The following is an 18,723-nucleotide window of genomic DNA, read 5'->3' on the forward strand; positions in this document are numbered from 1 at the left end:
GAAGAAATCCTTGTCTTCTGTTGCAGTCCACTAGACAGTGTTAATCAAAATACAGTGCAACTAAGTACTAAATAAACACTGTAATGGTTTATTTTATAATTCTCACAGCTAATTTTATGTCCTTATTGTAAATTATTCTCTTCTTTCTTGCTTAAGGGATTTAAAGACAATGTCTATCGACAGAGAAGAAAGTACTTTGTGGATCTTGCCATGAGCTATAAATAGTAAGTACTGGCATAATTCTTCCCCATGCTGCTGACTAGTGAGAATTCATGCTCTATTTAATTCAGTAGAATAAAGTTTAACGGTAGACAAAGTCATCTTTTAAACTTGGTCTAGTTTAGTGTAGGCTATAAATTACAAACCTGATGATTGAATCCTGTTACATTTTTGAAACAGATACAGGCAAGTAAAACATTTGAAAGGCAAGCACTTTCTCTTCAGCGTTTCATTCACAGATGCTTAAACTTAAGAAAACATTTTACAAATGTTTGTGTGTCTTACTGACACACTTCTGAGTATACATATCTAGCATCCCTATGTAGTTGAAAGAGCTCACCAAAGACCAAAATTACTATTTCTGTTTTTGATGCATATACTGTACTGGGCTGAGGCAAATCGTATGAGGTTCAACAAAGCCAAGTGCCAGGTTGGGTTGCAGCAACCCCATGCAGAGCTACAGTCTGGGAGAAGAGCGATTGGAAAGATGCCTAGCAGAAATGGACCTGGGAGTGCTGTTCAACAGCATCTAAAGGAGCCAGCAGTGTGCCCAGGTGGCCAAGAAGGCCAACGGCATCCTGGCCTGTATCAGAAATAATGTGGCCAGCAGGACCAGGACAATGATTATCCTTCTGTACTTGGTACTTGTGAGGCCACACCTTGAGTCCTGTGTTCAGTTTTGGGCCCCTCACTACAAGAAAGGCATTGAGGTGCTGGAACATGTGCAGAGAGGGGCAGTGGAGTTGGTGAAGGGTTTAGAGAGTATTTAGGGAAGGGTTTAGGAGAAGCTGAGGGAGCTGGGGTTGTTGAGCCTGGAAAAAAGGAGGCTTAGGGAGACCTTAGCACTCTCTACAGCTACCTGAAAGGAGGTTGTACTGAGTTGGGGATTGGTCTCTTTTCCCAGATAACCAGTGACACGATGAGAGGAGGTTTAGATTGAATGTTAGGAAAAATTTCTTCACTGAAAGGGTGGTCAGGCATTGGAGTAGACTTCTCAGGGAAGTGGTGGAATCACCATCCCTGAAGTGTTCAAAAGATGCGTGTATGTGGCCTTTGGGGACAAGGTTTAGTGGCAAACGTGGCAGTACTGGGTTAACAGTTGAGCTTGATGATTGTAGAGGTCTTTTCCAAGCTTAACAAAGCTTAACAATTCTATGATGATACTGGATGCTGCAAAATGCCATTTATCAATTTTGCCAACACAGCTCCAAATTTCTTAGAATTTAATCAGTGCATTTCTCTGCAGTGGAGCTGGTGGCTGTGTACAAATGCACTGCCCATGTGTTTTCTCATTTTTATTTTTTTTCCCATTTCAAGTCAGTATTTTTGATTTCTACAGTCCCTGGAAGTTAAGAAACTTTCTGTTCTACCTACAGACACCTACTGTGTTGCAATTTTCTTGTCACAGAAGCATTCAACTAATTCTAATCCTACTCTAGGTTTTATTTGCAACAGTCTTAAGCACTCATTCTCAAGGGAAAGAACATACTAATTTCATGCTCTTTTTCATTTTACCACACTTCTTCAGGTTTTTCATTTTTCTCTTTTGAGATTTCTACCTACGTTGTTTAAAGAAGATGAAATATGCCATTTTTTTCTCCCTTTATAGAAGGCAAATCTTGTCAGGAGGCATGCAAAACTGCATTTTGGAAGGTTTTTCATTATAAAGCTAGTATACAGCCTGCAGAAGGCTGGGGGACAGAAGTGTTAACTCTGCTTTGTGACCATATAATTCTGATTATATTTCTCCTTTACTTTTGTCCCATTCCTGTCATTAAGCTATTACCAATCTTACAAATGTGTAGGTGCTAGTGTTCGTTCCCGTTTCTGCCCACAGTGGCGTTTGTTTAGCTGCATGCTCGTAACATCCTCGCAGCACACTGAGCTGCTGCCTGCTGGGGCAGAGTGTTGCTTGGTAGAGAAGCTCTCTAGGCTGCCCAGGTAAGTCCTGAGTTTAACCAGCTTTCAAATGTAAATTGAGACAGCTTTTTTGTTTGTGTATTTGTTTTCAGCTGATTGATTTTTTTATCTTTTTTTTTCGGTCTAATGCTTGCAGTGAAGTTAGTGCTGGCATTTAGTGCAGTGAGAAACGTCAAGTGGATGAGGGCAGGCTGTGTGTGCTCCTAGGCTCTTTCAGTAAGTTGGATAGTTCTCCATTTACCTATGAGAGTAGCACTAGTGCCATGTATTTCACAGCTTGCTGGAATTATCTTCCTCCCTTCTTCCTCTCAGCTTAGTGCTGGAAAGGTCATGCAGCTGGTGTACGAAGGAGTAGTTGGTCTTCTGCTTCAAAATGTGGGGTTTTTTTCCCTTAAACTAGTGAGAAACATAATTTCACAAAATCACATAAAATCCTGCATATTCCCAGAAAAAAACTCAATAGGTAAAGGAAAGGAAAAATCTTCTTTAGGTTCTGAAGGCTTAAGAACCATTTTTTTCAGGCACATACAAAAATAAAATAACCAGAGATTGTTTGGGGGCCAGATCTTGTACTTTAGCAGAGCTGCTTGGAGGTACTCCCTTAATTCCACTGATCTTTCCAAACCATTAAAAGATTTCAAACTTGTCCTATCATTATGAGCAGAGAGAAAACAGGGGTTTCAAATATTCTTAGCCAGGGACCACCATAACTGGCAGACCGGTGTTTAGGGCAGTTACCTGTGGTGTCAAAATGTCATGCACAGTTCAGGTCTCCTGCAGGAGTTATCCTTAACCCCAGGGATGTGCCATATGTGCTGATATGTGCAGTCACTGTGTTTCTGGGTATGTGTGTAGAGACGGCCCAGGGAGACACCCTTGGCATCCTGCTGCAGCACAGCCTAAGCTGCTGTGAGGAAAGGCAGATCAGCTCAGGGAGGACTCCGTGCTGCTACAGCTGAGCTGCTTCTGCTACCCCAGCTGTGGAACTCAGAGTTATAGGTGTCTTGACTCTACACTGCAGTTTCATCACACTCATTTCTGTGGTCTAGTGGCTATTTACTTATTTATATAAAATGACCAGCTCTGTTATAAGGGCTGCTTTCCTTGGGGATAAACACCTCTCAGTGTCTTCCAGGTAAGTGACCTTCCTAATCACTTACTGAAGCTCAGTGTGTTTCTACTTTTCATTTTCCAGCATAAAAAAAAAACCCCTAACCACACTTTCCTTAAAAAAAAATAACAGAGAGATTTGACTGGAAGGAATTGGCTCCATAAAAAGTTGTTGAGTAGAAAATCCCAGATCAGCATTTACTTTATGAATTGCGACTGTTCTACAGTGGTGGATGCTCTGCTTTGTTTGAACATAAAGTGGCGTCTATAATGGAGAGAGGAAGAGAAAAACACTAAGAAGTGAGTTTGCAGGAGCAGATATTTGCTGGAGCTGGATGTTAAAGGGGAAGACATGTTAATAGAGCACAGCAGTGAACATCAGCTGTATGAAATAAATGGACCAAAAAACCTGTAAAAAACACTTTCCTCCCTCCTTCACTTAGCTTCTATCCTAAAGATAGTGAAAATGCATTAATCTTCCTAATTAGTCCTTTGAGACTGATTAGAGATTGGAAAAGTGTTGAGAAAATTAAATCTGGAGGAAACATATGATGTTTAAGAGGGAATTTATAATATGAGTTGATAGCTCATGTCCATGGCAGAATGGAAAGACCCTGTTTTAATAAGGAGAAATAAAAATTCAGATTAGGTTAGCTTGTAGAGTCATCTTAGCCACAAGGAAGCTGGCTATGCAGTCTGGCTATTTCTGTGATTTATTGAAGTGTTTGAGTGCAAGGTGGGTCCTGCTTGTTGAAATACAAGGGTAAGAAAAATGAGGTTTGCAGGGCTGAGGGAAAAAGGCATAGATCCTCCCTCAAGTCTGGCTGCCTTGATTCTCTTGATACAGAAAGCAGTATCGTGATCAGCTGGAAGTAAGATCAGCTCTCCTACGCATAAATCCTATTAAGGAATTAATGTTCAGTGAACCTTACTTCAGTACTAATGAATTAATTGAAACAATAACTAAGTTATAAACCTTTTAGTGAACAGTGAACAAGCTTCAGATCCTTGATTGTGTTTATACCTTTCTAGAGACAGTAGAAACATGAGTTTTTCTAATGGTGAACGTGTATCTTCGTGATGGGCCAGTGCTGACCCATACTGCAGTATCCATAGTAGAGGTCAGGCCTAAGGAAAAGGGATGAGGCTGGGTATTCCAGCACACCCGAGGGGATGGAGTAGCAACCTGCTACTCCTGTATTGTACACCTGTTGTGTACAGTACAATTTAGAATAGTTGTGCTACACTTTCCATGAGCTGGCAGGCAGTTTCAGGCTGATGAAGTGTTAAGGGGGAAGACAGATACTAGACCTGTAGGACTGACTCCCACTACAGGATAGGCACAAACCTAGTGCAGCTTCTGTGGATGAGAAATACTTCACTAAATGTGTTGCAATTCTTGTCGTGTCTGCAGGAGTTTCTGACAGGAAACTAGTGAATGAATTGGGTATTCAGTGAGACCTTAACAAGTACAAGTACCTCATACAAAGTAGCTTTTGACTGACAGATAACTGCCATGGATCAAAATCCTTTGATATAGGAAAAGGCAGGGGGATTAAATGGTAAGTTTTCAATAAAGATGAGGGGACAACCACAATGGATGTAGGGCAGGTGATCCTCTCGTGTCCATGTAGGGACTGCATAGCAGCAATCAAATGTGACATGAGGGCTCATTCCTTGTTACCTTGTACAGTGGAGACAGGATTATGAACTGGGCAACAACCTCTAGCAAAATCCCAGCACTGGAGTTCTTCTGCTGCAGTGGGGTTCCTTGTGCCCAGTATACCTGTTCAACTGTTGTCTGGGATACTGAGGAAGCTGCAGTACTGGGCTGGAAGTGCCCACCTGTCCAGCCCTGGAATGGGGATGGGACATAAGAACTGATGAAAGGGAGGAGGATCATATGAATCCCTTTGCCTGTACATTATCGTTACAGTGTGGCAAAAGAAGATACCGAGGAAAAGGCAGATGGCAGAGATTACATATTATAGATTGTGAAGAGAAAGATTATAACATTTCTAGGGGGAATTAATGACATGAGATGATGCCCCATGACAATGACATGGGAAATTCCTTACAGCTAAATAAAAGTCAGTGCAGGTTGGAAGGAACTCTTCACACTGTTCACACTATCAATCAGTTTTGAATTAGGTGTAACTACTCAAGGCAAATCTTGGATGTCAGAAACAGTTTAGCAGGTACCCTGGAAGGATTCTCTTTACAATTTCTGTACGTCTTTGTTAATGGGAGAGGGCAGAGGAACACTCCAGAATTAAAAAAAAAAAAAAAGGAGAGATGTATTTACAGACTTAGCATGAGCTTCCTCATGATGTAGTCCTGCATGAATTTGGGATTCCAAACATATCTGCACATGTAAACAACAGTCTAAACAATGAATATATATTTTTTAATTGGATCTATACATTTCTAAGCATCTATGTAATTGCCTAGTCTTCACTTCACAAATGCTGGGTAATGATGCTGTGGGAATATTGTGTATTTTAAAGAATGCATAGAGCATGCAGTCTGCTGTCTTACTGAATCTACACATTAGACTGAATCGGGATCTTCAGCTGTCCGCTTGCAAAGGCATCATTGGCAATAATTGGAGAAATACTAACATGATACAGGAATATGGCATATAAGAAATCCGTCTTTCTGCTATAATATGTACAAAGATTAAGAAACCATGTGATTGTTTAAAAAGAAACACAGTTCTTAAGAAAATGATAGAATATGTACATCATAACATCAAGAAATAATTCTGAGAAAAAAGCATTTAGTTGTCAATTTAAAATAGTTTGAATAGTTTTAATAGTCTCTGTTTACCTTCATTTAAATAACACTTTTTGCAGAAATGTTGCTATCCATAATCTGTCTAGAACCTGGTTGTATTCAGATGTATTTTGTATTTTATTTTTTTTTACAGTGGTCAACCCATTCCTAGAGTGGAGTACACAGCTGAAGAAGTTAAAACGTGGGGGGTGGTATTTAGGGAACTCAGTAAACTCTATCCCACCCATGCCTGTCGTGAATACTTAAAAAACTTTCCTCTGCTGACCAAGTACTGTGGATACAGAGAGGATAATGTGCCTCAGTTGGAAGATGTTTCTATTTTTCTTAAAGGTAAGATTCATATTTGGTTTTTCAATAGATATAATTCAATGAAAACACTCTCTTTTCCTAGTACGGAATACAAAGCACGTTAAATGAAAAGATTTGCAGTATTGTCAGTGGTCTTTGGTTTAGCCTGAAGTATCATTCTGGTTTTGATGTTCTCCATGGCAGGGAGTTTTTTGACATGGCAGGACAGTTTTATGTATGTATTGCATGTGTGAAATTGAGAGAAGTTAAATAGCTGAACATGTAAAACATGATGTGAGGCCACACCTGGAGTACTGTGTCCAGTTCTGGGCCCCTCAGTTCAGGAAGGATATTGAGGTGCTGGAGCAGGTCCAGAGAAGAGCAACCAGGCTGGTGAAGGGACCTGAGCACAAGTCCTATGAGGAGAGGCTGAGGGAGCTGGGGTTGTTTAGTCTGGAGGAGGCTCAGGGAGACGTCATCACTCTCTACAACTCCCTGAGAGGAGGTTGTAGCCAGGTGGGGGTTGATCTCTTCTCCCAGGCAAGCAGCAGTAGGACAAGAGGGCATGGTCTTAAGCTGTGCCAGGGAAGGTTTAGGTTGAATATTAGGAAGAAATTCTTTACAGAGAGAGTAATCAGTCATTGGAATGGGCTGCCCAGGGAACTGGTGGATTCACCGGCCCTGGAGGTATTTAAGAAGGGACTGGATGTGGCACTGAGTGCCATGGTCCGGTAACCACAGCAGTTTCTTCTCAAAGGTCCCCTCAGATACACATACTCCTTAATCCTCTTGCTCAGGAACTAAAATATTATAGAGGCGGGTGTTTGGAAAAAAAATAAATTATGTGCTACTAAGAGAGTAATTAGGAGACCAGTTTGTCCCAAATATATATGGAAAATACTTAGCTAAAAGAAATAACAATATTTGTAATGACAGGCTTACTTTCCTCAGTCTATGCTTCATCCATAAACCTTTTTTGTGAACACCTGCATTTACTAATAGCTGATTCATCATTCTTTGAATTTGATTGTGTCCTTCTGGGTCTGTTATATATTGTATTATGGTCTCTAAGGAATGATGCTAAATTCTTTCTCCCTAGCTAGAAATTCAAGATCTCAGACTTCTTTTAGAAGTATGTTTTCAGACTAGGTATAGCAGTAGTAGTATCTGTTGCAGAAAAACTTGAAACATTCTCCTGTAAAAACTTTGAAAGAGCAAAGAATTCGTTTTTGAGAGAAACATGCTTTTTAAAGTCACTGAATCTGAAGCTGTTCTCCTCTATGACTAATCTGATAAAGGAACATTATTAAATGTTTAAATGAGGACTTCAACTATAAAAATCAGGATTTTATTGTGACAAGCAATATTTTATCTGTAAAAATAATGACAGATTCGTTATAATCCTATTCTGTTCTGTTAGTTTTTAACATATTTTACAGAAGTCATCTTCTGGTATGGAAACTTCTCTCCCATTTGGTACTCCCATAAAAATATTAAGAACATCACTTATGGTACCTTAGCATTTTTTTCCAGACAAAGGTATTCAAACCAACTTTGAAAAACTTAAAGCTGTCTTCATTATACATGTGCTAGCAATGCAAAATGCTTTTTGTACATAATAATTGAAAATATGTGGTGATCTTCAGCCAAGATTCTTCATGTCATGCTTCTGGTAGAATAATGAACAACAGATCTGTCACTAGAAACTGATGTAGTGATATATGTATAATGTGGTCTTTTACTATCTCCTTCACTTCAGAAAGGTCTGGCTTCACAGTGAGACCTGTTGCTGGATACCTGTCTCCCCGTGATTTTTTAGCTGGCTTAGCATATAGAGTTTTTCACTGTACTCAGTACATACGACATGGCTCAGATCCTCTCTACACACCGGAACCGTAAGTTGGTTTAGTACTGAAAAAATACGCTCATTAGATTCTTAAAAGACCCAACTGAATTTTGCCAATTTACCTTCCTTCAAATGTGAAAATCTTACACCGTTGATAACATTGATGAAGGATTTGATGACAAAATCCTTCATATTGGTGAGCCAGAATTTAATTCAAAGGCTTTTTTTGGTGACTTTTTACATGAGTCTTGAATAACTGGGTTATGGATATAGTGGGTCAAAAATACTGCTTGGATTATATTTCAGTGGAAAGTAGAATTTTCAACTAGAAATTTTGAAAAAAATATTTAAAATTTTATTTTCTGTTGGACAACTAGAAAGAAGTTGTGAAAAAAAGCCCTGAATCTCCTGAAAAAACATTGCATTTAGAATTATAATTTGGACTTCTGTGTTCCCATTTTTCTCTTTTTTGGGCCAGGCTCCCCAGCTGAATTTCGTTTCTCTTCTATAACACAGTGAAAGCAAGTCATGAGGCACTAGTCTCTCACCAAGAGAGAATATTAGATATGAAGACTGTTACAGGGAACATGATAGAAATCAGAAACTTTACAATTACAACTTTCATGGGACATCATTGCAGCTTTTCCAAAGCAGAATATTGCGAGTATGTATGAAATATTTTGGCATAGGGTCTTTTGATGAAAACTGAGGAAGATCAAAGTGACTGTAGTTCTTGTCTTGTGTGTTCTGTGCACTAATAACAGAACAATACATGTCAGTTAGATAATATGGAGGTAGTTTTACCAAAGGCATCTGCTGATCTTGTAACCCCAGGACCGACATTTTTGCAGTGAATCAGTCATCAGGCAGTTAGCATGAAATTGCAGCTGTGGTTTGATCAGCTCGAACTACTTGAGTGTATTTGATTTTTGCCCAAATTTATACAAAGGATTTGTACATACATATTCAGCTCCAATCCTGTAATATTTGGACTCATGCCTAACTTGGATTTCATGAATTGACGGCCAAAACCATGGAGTAATGTTTTTGTATATAAAAGGTTTCATGGGACTGCATATTGAGCTGCATCCAAAAACGTGCTAGCATTATTCTGGCAGGAGTCACCAGGTGGTGCTGTTAGACACTTATCTACCTTTTTCCTAGGCATCTGAACTGGGCAAAGTATTTGCTGAAATACTCTGAGGCTAGTTTTGTGTTTCTTTTGGGGAGGAGGTGGTGATCCCTGAAGGAATTCACTCACTTCTATAACCTTTGTAATTAGAGTTTTAATCTCTTAAATTTTTAGCCAAATTGCAGCAATGTAAAATCCTGAAAGAAGGGCTTGGATATGTGATGCTGAACCTCTTCCAGTCTTATCTAAAAATATCTGTAGATATTTCAAAAAAATAAATGATACTTAGAAAGTACCAGGTTTTGCACCAATGATTTTTTTCTCCTGTGGGAAGCCAGTTTCAGACTGCAGTATGTACCAATGTTCAGCAAAAGAATGATGACATTTATTAACTTAGTACAAACTAGAAGAACAATTTCATCTCCTGATAGGAGATTTAGGTATATAACTCCAACAGGATGAAAGGAAGAAATATCTTCCAAGAAACAGTTAAGTGTGTCTGTGCTTTTGCTGATGTTCTCTGGTTCATTGTTTGGTTTGTGCATTTGAGAGCCCTGTAGTTTTCAGGATGCTGCTTACATTCAGAATTATGCAGTGGATCATAGCTTATCCCTAGTAGTAATGGCAGATGCTTTTTTTGTAACCTTTCTGGTCTAGGTGTCTGGAAAGTCAGATTCTGAACTGAACTATTGTTCAGTTAGAATGAAGATTTTTATTCCTTATTTGGGCTGAACTTGGTCTTAACACCACTAAATATGACTAAGAGAGGAATTAAGCTGTCATTTTCTAATGATATACTCTCTACTTGCAGACTTACTTGTTCACATTAGTTAAGTGATGTGGACGAAGTATCAGGAACTCCATAGGAAAAATTTGAAAGAAAATCCCTTTTAAAATATTTAGGGTTTTTTGATAGCATAGAGCACGTAGTAAGTGTTACCAGAAATGTAGAGTGAAATCCTGGCTTTTTTTTTTTTTTTTTTTTAAATCAGTGACAAAACTAAATTGATTTGAGTGGGGACAGCTCTTCATCTTCTGCAGTAGCTGCAATGCCCTGAGATCTACTGGTTGATATATGGGGCCATAATGAGGTTTGCTGCAGGTCCCTGGCTGGTGAATATTACATTTCAATGATATAAACCTGGTGAAAAGACTCCCTTTGACTTCAGTGGGCTTTCCATCAGATTTAACACCCAGGCTATAGAGCTAGATACAAATTAGAGAGTTCATTTGGTTTGATCTGTATCACTATTGTATGCATTTTAAAACATTTCTTCCTGATTTTCATTATGTTTCTACTACATTCACAGGGCTATGTAGATTTCCTCTGCTCAGCAAACTAATTTACTTCAAGAAAAATCTTTTGCTGTAAAAAGTGCATTACAAAAGTCTTATTTTCTCTGAGCAATGTGTGTGAATAAATCAAAGGAACTTAATTATTTCTGAATAAAACAAAACAGAAGAATCAAGCTTTGGTAGTTAGGCAAAGAATTATATAGTTTAGACTATCTATAAAGGGACAGACTGGCAGGGAAGTCTTAGAGGCTCCAATGATAATCCCAAATGCTGGTTCACGTTTCTGTCTGAAAGATTTTCTGTTTTGTTTTTTTTTTTTTTTTGTTCATACTCTTTTTGCTTCAAGCTCCCCTCTTTATAACTGCACAAGCAGAATACCAGTTTGCCTAGTTTTAATGGAAGAATATACAAGCTAAAGGCACGAGAAAAATATCTTCTGCCTCCTCCTTCTCTTCCCCTTGCCAGGAGAGACAAGTTAATGGGATTAGGCTTTGTCTGTTCTCATTTTGTCTGCAAAAGTGGATGCAACAAAGACCACGTGTCCCAGGGCAGAACTGGGAATAACACATCTTTTGCTTATTTATTTCTGGGAGTTGTGGCTTCAGCACAGGAAAACAGAGATGTAGACACTTGCTCAGGTATCGGTAGCAGTGTTGCTGCTGCAGAAGCCTGCTTGCAGACAAGCATGCTTACCTGGAGTCAGGAACTTGGAGCCAATCCCACTGGATCTTTTTTGCTTTTGTTGTTTGAACTACTGATACAAAACTAAATATATCTGGACTGATGCAGTGTGGCATGGGTGCTCAGAAATTACTGTTGATTCTTCAGTGAAGGCAAGAATTGGAGTTGGAGTTCTGGGCTTCCAGAGAATGGGCATTTTGACCCATTTCTGTGTTGGAAGATGATGGTTGGAGAAGTCATGTTCCTCTAGTGAATTGCTTGGTGCTGAGAATTCTTGGGGCATATCTGTCAGACTGCAAACTACATTTCCCAGCTGTCCTTTATATTGTTAGCGAGCTAAGTCTTGCAGGAGATGATAGAAGAAATTGTTGTGACTGGAACTGAATTAATTAAAAAAGGGTCATTAACCTTTAATGATTATCCACTCAGGTGATGTAGACCACCTTGGGAACAAAGAAATGGATACCAGCGGAGCTAACCAATTTTTCAAGTCTGAGTTCCAGTGAGAAAGGGACTCCTATCTAAGCTAGGGATCTCATTGAATGAATTACTCACATGTGAAGTTGGCTCAAACTAGTCACACACGACTTCAGGAAGATGCTTGTCTCACCAAAAAGTGTGACTTTAACATGAGCAAATGATGCTACACATCTGTCAGTGAGGCCATTTGGACTGATAGGGAAGCTTGTATGTGATCGTCCAGTTCTGGAACTATATTTAATAAGCTTTTAGTGAGGCAGACTAGGAATACCAAAAATTTTAATCTTCATTTGCATATTCTGAAACTATGTCTGGTGCTATCTGCTTACACATAGTTGGTGCAGACTTTTTGGTGAAGATACTGAGTAAGAAGATTTTAAATACTATAGAAGTTGTTTTCCTGTTCATGATTTAACTGAAGTGTCAGGTTCTGTGACTTTTCAAACAAAAATAGTTTATCAAACACAAATTGGATGATTTTGGGTAGAAGGCAGAAAACTTGATGTTTCCCCCTTGCCTTTAAAACATTTGTTTACAGCTTAGGATAAAAAAAAAAATAAAAAAAAGAGAAATGTCTTTGAAGATACAAAAGCAAAGAAAATGTCAGATTGGATTTTTAAAGTGAACTTTACTACCAAGTCCATTATTTTCTGTGAACAAATGCAGCAAAACTTCCAGAATTATTTGAGAGCTTTTATAGATGATGCATGTGCACTTTTGTTAGGAGTTTTTTGTACACTTATGGCTGTACTTTGTCATGACTAATAATGCACATACAGATGTGAACAGCGGTTCTTTCTGAAATGATTTGGGTTCCCTGCTTTTTTTTAAATCCATTTGCTGAGAAAGTGGACTGCATAACAAAAGTACACAGTAATTGCGGTAGGATCTCATGACTAAATGAGAAACTAAGTACACAGAAATGTCTGTAAATATTGCTCCAAATTTCTGGGACCAAGCAGCAAAATGTGGTGTGGAGCTCTACCTGGGTATGGAAAGGGGAATGGAGAAGAGGAAGAGGGAATATGTTGGATTTTGAACTTGATTCATGTGGAGAGAAATGCTGAAAACTGTACTTGTGAGACACTTGGCTTTCTTTCCTTTGGGCAGTTCAGTTTTCATGTCACTAAGTCTGGAAGACAGTAGTGCTCAGGCTCTCCCACTCAATGTGGAAATAATGAGAAAATTACAGAACAGGTTAAATGACGTATAACCTATTTAACAGAAGCAAATGTTTGTTTCTACGTACATGCAGAAACCATTCACAGGGAAGAACTACTACACTAAAAACCATGTTTCATTTAAAGACACTTAAAGTAGGGGTCAGACCCATGTTAAATGGCTTATGTTAAATTAATTATGTAATTATTATGGTATTAATTTCTGTGATGACACTCTTTTCATTTTCATTCCCTTAGGGATACGTGCCATGAACTCTTGGGCCATGTGCCTCTGCTTGCTGATCCCAAGTTTGCACAGTTTTCACAAGAGATAGGGCTTGCTTCACTGGGAGCATCCGATGAAGATGTTCAGAAATTAGCCACAGTGAGTCAAAACCTTTCTGTGGCATGCTCTCTTACCTGTCCTCCTCTTTGGCTGATGAAGTGTTGGGCATTGTCTTATTAGAGCTGATTACATTTTCAGGTTCCAGGTGACTATGACATGACAATCACAGAACTTTAGGTGTTTTTCCATTGCTTTGAATAGGACCAAAGCTGGTCACACTAGGCAGTGAGCTTTACTTTTAAGTGCAATAACCAGCAATTTTCAGGGCTAGCTGAGATGGATTTTGTATACTTTAAGGTGCTGAAAATAAGCAGGGAAGGTAACCTGGAAAAAAAAAAACCTGACCTAAACCATTTTGGTGTGTGCTCTCATCTCTACACTGTTCAGTCCTCCACAGGTGGCCACTTTGGCTCATAGCACTGGTGTTTCTGTACTCGCTGTTCTGTTTTGCAGCTGTTCATTGTATTGCAGTGTGTGATGGATTTTCAGATGATATTGCATCCTTGTCACTGCTCCTTTTGGAGAATACGTAGTTAACAAGCCAAGGCTGTGCAGCAGTAGATCTAGACCAAGATCAAGTGCCTCAGCCAGCAGCTGGGAGATGGATTTTATATTACATCAAGTGAGGCACAAGCCAGTAGACAGTGTGAACTGGAGGAGGTCGTGTGTTAAAGCTGTTAGATGCTACTGCAACTGGAGCCTTCTTGGCCCTTGTGTGAGGGATGCCGTCAAGCCTTCAGGACTCGCAGTTCCTGACCACCTGTCAGCCCTGCTGTCTTGTCATATTCCAGGAACTCATATGCAGCCCTTTGCATCATGACATGGGTTAGTGACTCCTGCTCTATACCACTCACTCTGTTTGATTGTGTTAATTTACTATGTGCTTCCTTTTGTGGATCCTGTTAAAACTAGTGCTGTAAATAATTTAATGAACTATACTGGATTAAAAGCCAGTTCCATATGTAAATATTTTATCTCCTGAAAAATTCTGTGAGATCAAGCAGAAGAATTGTTTACTTTATACTTATTCAGCATACTGCTACTTTTCTCCACAAGAAGCGCAGTGGGATTTAAAGGGTTGGAAACAAAAGTGTTGAAGGTAGAGTCAAAGTAGTTTCAGTTAAACTGTAGAAGTTTGGGTGCACTGGCTTAGTAGAGACTTAGAGTCCCATCTGCCAAAAAAGGTGTTTGTACCTATTTGCTTGATTTGCAGCCCTCCAGAAGAGGCCACTAAATTTAGTTATTCAAACTGTCTTCACTCTTTAGTTAGACAGGCTCAATGTCTCGCTCATGGCCGTCTCCTCTCACATACTTCAGGGTGTTTCTAATAGATGACTGTGGAGAAGAAAGTAGTGTTTGTAGGAGGGAATTGTGAAGGATGTGTGGCTATTTCCATGTTTGCTAGGAAAGGACTTACTACTAAGCAGACCTACCTTGACATGACGTGCAGTCTCAAGACAAACTACCTAACTGACCGTTCCTGTGGGTACTTCAAGGAAAATGGCATGTCCAAATATTTTACCCCAAAATAACCTTGGATGACATAGGCCTGTTGCAGAGGACAAAATTGATACTGATCTGTTTGGGTACAGATATTAATATGAAGTGACCTCTTAATATTATATAAATGCTTTTACTCCTCCCCCTCACAGAAGTTTTCCAGTTATGACTGACTGTGTCATCCGAACAATGAGCTGCTCCTGAATCACCAAGTCAAAAATAAAAGAAGACAGCTGAATCACTTTCCCTTATCACACTGAGAATTTGATATCTGAGTCAAAGTTGATTTCTCCTCTCATGCTGGAAATAGCTTTTTCAGGTGGCAGAAACATTTAAAAAGAGACTTAAGGTAACCCAGGTGGTGTTATTTTTTGTAGAAGCACAGTGAGGGGCTGTACTCTCCTGGGGCAGATGCTTAACAAATACAGAGATGTAACTTGCCCTAAAATGTGCAATATAAACAGGCAACTTGAGAGCAAGAAGAAAAAATATCTCTCAGTGGTGAGGGTGAGGAGGCCAAGAATTTCATTCAACTGGGCACCAAATGTCACTTGAGGTGCCATTTACTAGCTTTTGCAACATTCGGTCCCGTTTCCGTTCTAGTTAAAAAACAGAGATGCAGCAAGCTGAGAAATGCCAGCCAAGACTCTTAACGCAGAAAAGCAGTGCAGGTTCCAACAAAGCGACTTCAAAGTAAATAGCGAAACAAATGAATGGAGGGAGAGCATGCATATTAATGAACTTGAATCAATATGCCTAAAGCAAGCTTGCCATTAGGGTGACCTCTTTCAAAAGACAGTAACATTAACAGCTGAGCCATTACAGGGAGGACAATGGCTTTAGGAAGATAGGAAAACACCTCTTAGGAATTTAGACCAGAAAGGGGACAATTATTATAGGTGATTTCATAATCTTTTGTTCCATTCTGGTCTCAAAAAGATGCTGTGTATCAGCTTTGATAGATCTACTCTTTGTCCCCATCAGTCCTGAGCTGCAAAGGAAATGTCTGATGTTTTTGTCCCCACAGGGCTGACACAGTAGATGTAGAACAAGCTGGAGTCTGGTGCCTTGGGCAGACTAGAAGTGTTTGGTAAATTGCGATTGGTTTCGTCTATGCAGCCCCACTGAAGGCAAGAATTAAATGGGAGAGCATTGCAGAGGCCCTTGGTGCTGGCCAGCTGGAGAGAGAAGGATGACTGCAGGGGATGAGGGCTGAAAAGAAAGGATACAAGTCCCTTCATCCTCTTGGAGTCTGGTAGATGGGGGAAAGGAGAAGGGAGTTGCTTTTGCTTTGTCATGAGAGTGGAATATTGAAAGAGCCAAAAGACTATCTTTTTAGAGGTTTATGGAGAGATTCCATTTCCTTTACAATGTTTTAGGACATAAGAAAGAGGAAAAACACAAAGGAAAAAGTGTCTGAGAGATATGTTACCGAAACAGAAAGTATTTGCACACTCCACTTTTTTGCTGGTAGTGTGGTATAATGCAGTTACTGTTTGAGGAACACAATTTTGCTGTGCATGTCTGGGTGCTAATTATTATCATCCTCATTACTCATGCTGTTCTCTTTGATTTTCTAAAACTACTTTTGAGCTGCTTTTTCAAGCATGTCTGGTCTTTCTATTTTCACATAGTACAAAATAAAAAAGGCTGTCTTTTCTGCTTACCTATCAAACCATAAGCTGTAGAGAGGACTTGACACGAGGTGTTTCAACTAATTTATATAGTATATCATTTACAACACATTTAACAGCACATAACATAAGGTTTTGTCAGGAAAATTGTACAAAAAGTACATCTTGGTTTACATTTCAGTGTTACCTTGTAATTTGTGGACTTGGAAGCCAGAGAGCAGCTGTCTTTGTAAAGCTGCAAGTTGATAAGCACGAACCTGCCTCTCTTGCTAATGGCAGAAACGATACCTGACTCCTGCTAAGTTGTTTCAGCACAGCTCGGGTTGCCTCTTTGAGATGCAGTATGAATAGGATGTGTTTGTATAGGTAGAATTCAGTGGGACACAATAATTGGTGGTGTTTGAGAAAAGAGGATAAAAGAGTGTCTTTGTGTGCAGTTTATCACCAAGTCTTTCCACCCAAGAATTTGGTCATTAGGGCCTAATTAGTTGCACTAAGTTTTTTTCCAAATTATTTCTCACTGAAAGTTACATATAAATGTTAAGTTCTTTAGAACTATAGAACTGTCACCTTTTTGTCTTTCTTGTTAATATTTGTTCTTGTATTTTAACAGCATGGGACAGTAGAAATCAAGAAATTAGTCTTGTACTTGCTGTCCTTTATGTAGAAAACTACAACAGTGATGAGATCTTTTAAATGCATTTCAGGCTTTTTATGAATCTAAGTGTTTTATCTGACCTGGATGGCAACTGAGGCCAGTGGTTCATATCTAAAGCTGACTTGTCTGTGTATGTATCAGAAACAAAATATTTTAAAATTATACAGTGGGATAAAACCAACATTCAGTGCTGCCTCTCTGGGTGGTGGTAATTCCTGTGAGTTTACTTGGCTGTCTTCTCTCAGGATCTATGTTATCTGGTCTTGTTTGCTTTATTCTAGTCCTTTTCCCATGCTGAACAACTGGCAAATAATTCAGGATAATTGTCCGTTATGTTTGTTGTGATAACCAGAATGGAAGAAACAGGAGCATTGTGGATGAAGACTGAGTTGCATTTGGTAACTCTGGGAAGATACAGCATTTGTGATCTCACTAGACAGAACTGACTGTTGCAGTCTCTCATCTTCACAAACATAAGATTAGATTTCCCAGAGGATCTAATTGGTAGTGCTAGGCCATAAGTACAGCTTGTGAACTGGATTACTGTCTTCCTCCATGGATGAGCAAATGGAACTGAGAAGAAAACTATGAAAGTGGGTGAGATTTTGAACATTCCAACTGTATGTCTGAAAAATCAAGGCTACTTGTGTGTTTCTCATTTATAGTTGTGAAATGATAGAGAACTAACCCCCGTTGTAGGTTTGTGACCAGTTCCCCTGCTGAAGCTGTTCTGACCATATAAAAATACTTACATGTTTCTGGTATTACAGCTCAAGAGCTGTGGCAGTCACTGAGCATATTGAAATTTAACATTCAAATTTAACATTCATGCTTAGTTGTTTTTTCTGTATCCCAGTAGCATGCCATGTATGTGTGACAGATCCCAAGAGTGAGTACAATGAGTACCTTAAGTCCAGTGGTGACATAACTGAGTTTCCTGCAAAAGAGTTACGTCCAGCTACACCTGTAGTTAGTGAATAAAGGAGCTGCAGCACGGAGAGTTGGGAGTGAATATGATGTAAAAACTGGTTGAGTAAATTTTGATGGGCTTACAAGAGACATATGAAATTACTCTGATTTTGGCTGTGTGTCACTTAGGGAAGATGAATCAATTCCCAGGATAAAAGCTAGAATTACAAAACTGCATTCAGGTATGATGGATCACTATAGCCAGACATTGTCCTGCTACTCAATGAGACTCAAAATACTATGATCTTTATTGTTCATCAGTAGACAGCCTGAACTATGTTTCTATTCCTGACTTTCACCAAGCAAAACCACCCATATGCAGATGTATTTGGAAATTGCCCAAGTGGAAAACCTGAAACTTAGAGAAGAAGCAGAAGATGAACCTGATGAAACTTTGTGGCTTTCGTAACCATTACAAAGTCACACAGGTGTGTTTGAATCAGGACAGAAAGATTCCTTACTGATGGATTACTTTCCTTTGATTGGTGAAGTGTTGCTGGGCTCACTGACTACTGCTCTAAAACCATTCAGAAATTTGTGGATTTGCTCTGCAAAATGTTATAATAGAATTAACAAAAAGTAATGGTTTCCATTTTTAAGGGTTTCTTTCAGCAATGCTTTTTGATAAAGTAGCTGAAGCACTGATGTGAAGTCCTTCCTACAGTATGCATAATCAAACAGATAGGTA

At 39.2% G+C, this 18,723-nt stretch overlaps 1 protein-coding gene across 1 annotated transcript in view; it reads left to right on the plus strand.

Moving 5' to 3' along the window:
- The window catches only part of TPH2 (tryptophan hydroxylase 2), a 50,892-nt gene that overhangs the window by 7,765 nt on the left and 24,404 nt on the right, over positions 1-18,723 (plus strand). The window contains exons 5-8 of the mRNA XM_050324071.1: positions 157-224; positions 6,179-6,375; positions 8,093-8,228; positions 13,187-13,313. Of these exons, the coding sequence (XP_050180028.1) occupies positions 157-224; positions 6,179-6,375; positions 8,093-8,228; positions 13,187-13,313 (528 nt within the window). The remainder of the gene's footprint in view (positions 1-156; positions 225-6,178; positions 6,376-8,092; positions 8,229-13,186; positions 13,314-18,723) is intronic.

This window comes from Myiozetetes cayanensis, unplaced genomic scaffold, assembly GCF_022539395.1.
Source record: "Myiozetetes cayanensis isolate MyiCay16 unplaced genomic scaffold, myiCay2020 scf3, whole genome shotgun sequence".
Lineage (NCBI taxonomy): Eukaryota > Metazoa > Chordata > Aves > Passeriformes > Tyrannidae > Myiozetetes > Myiozetetes cayanensis.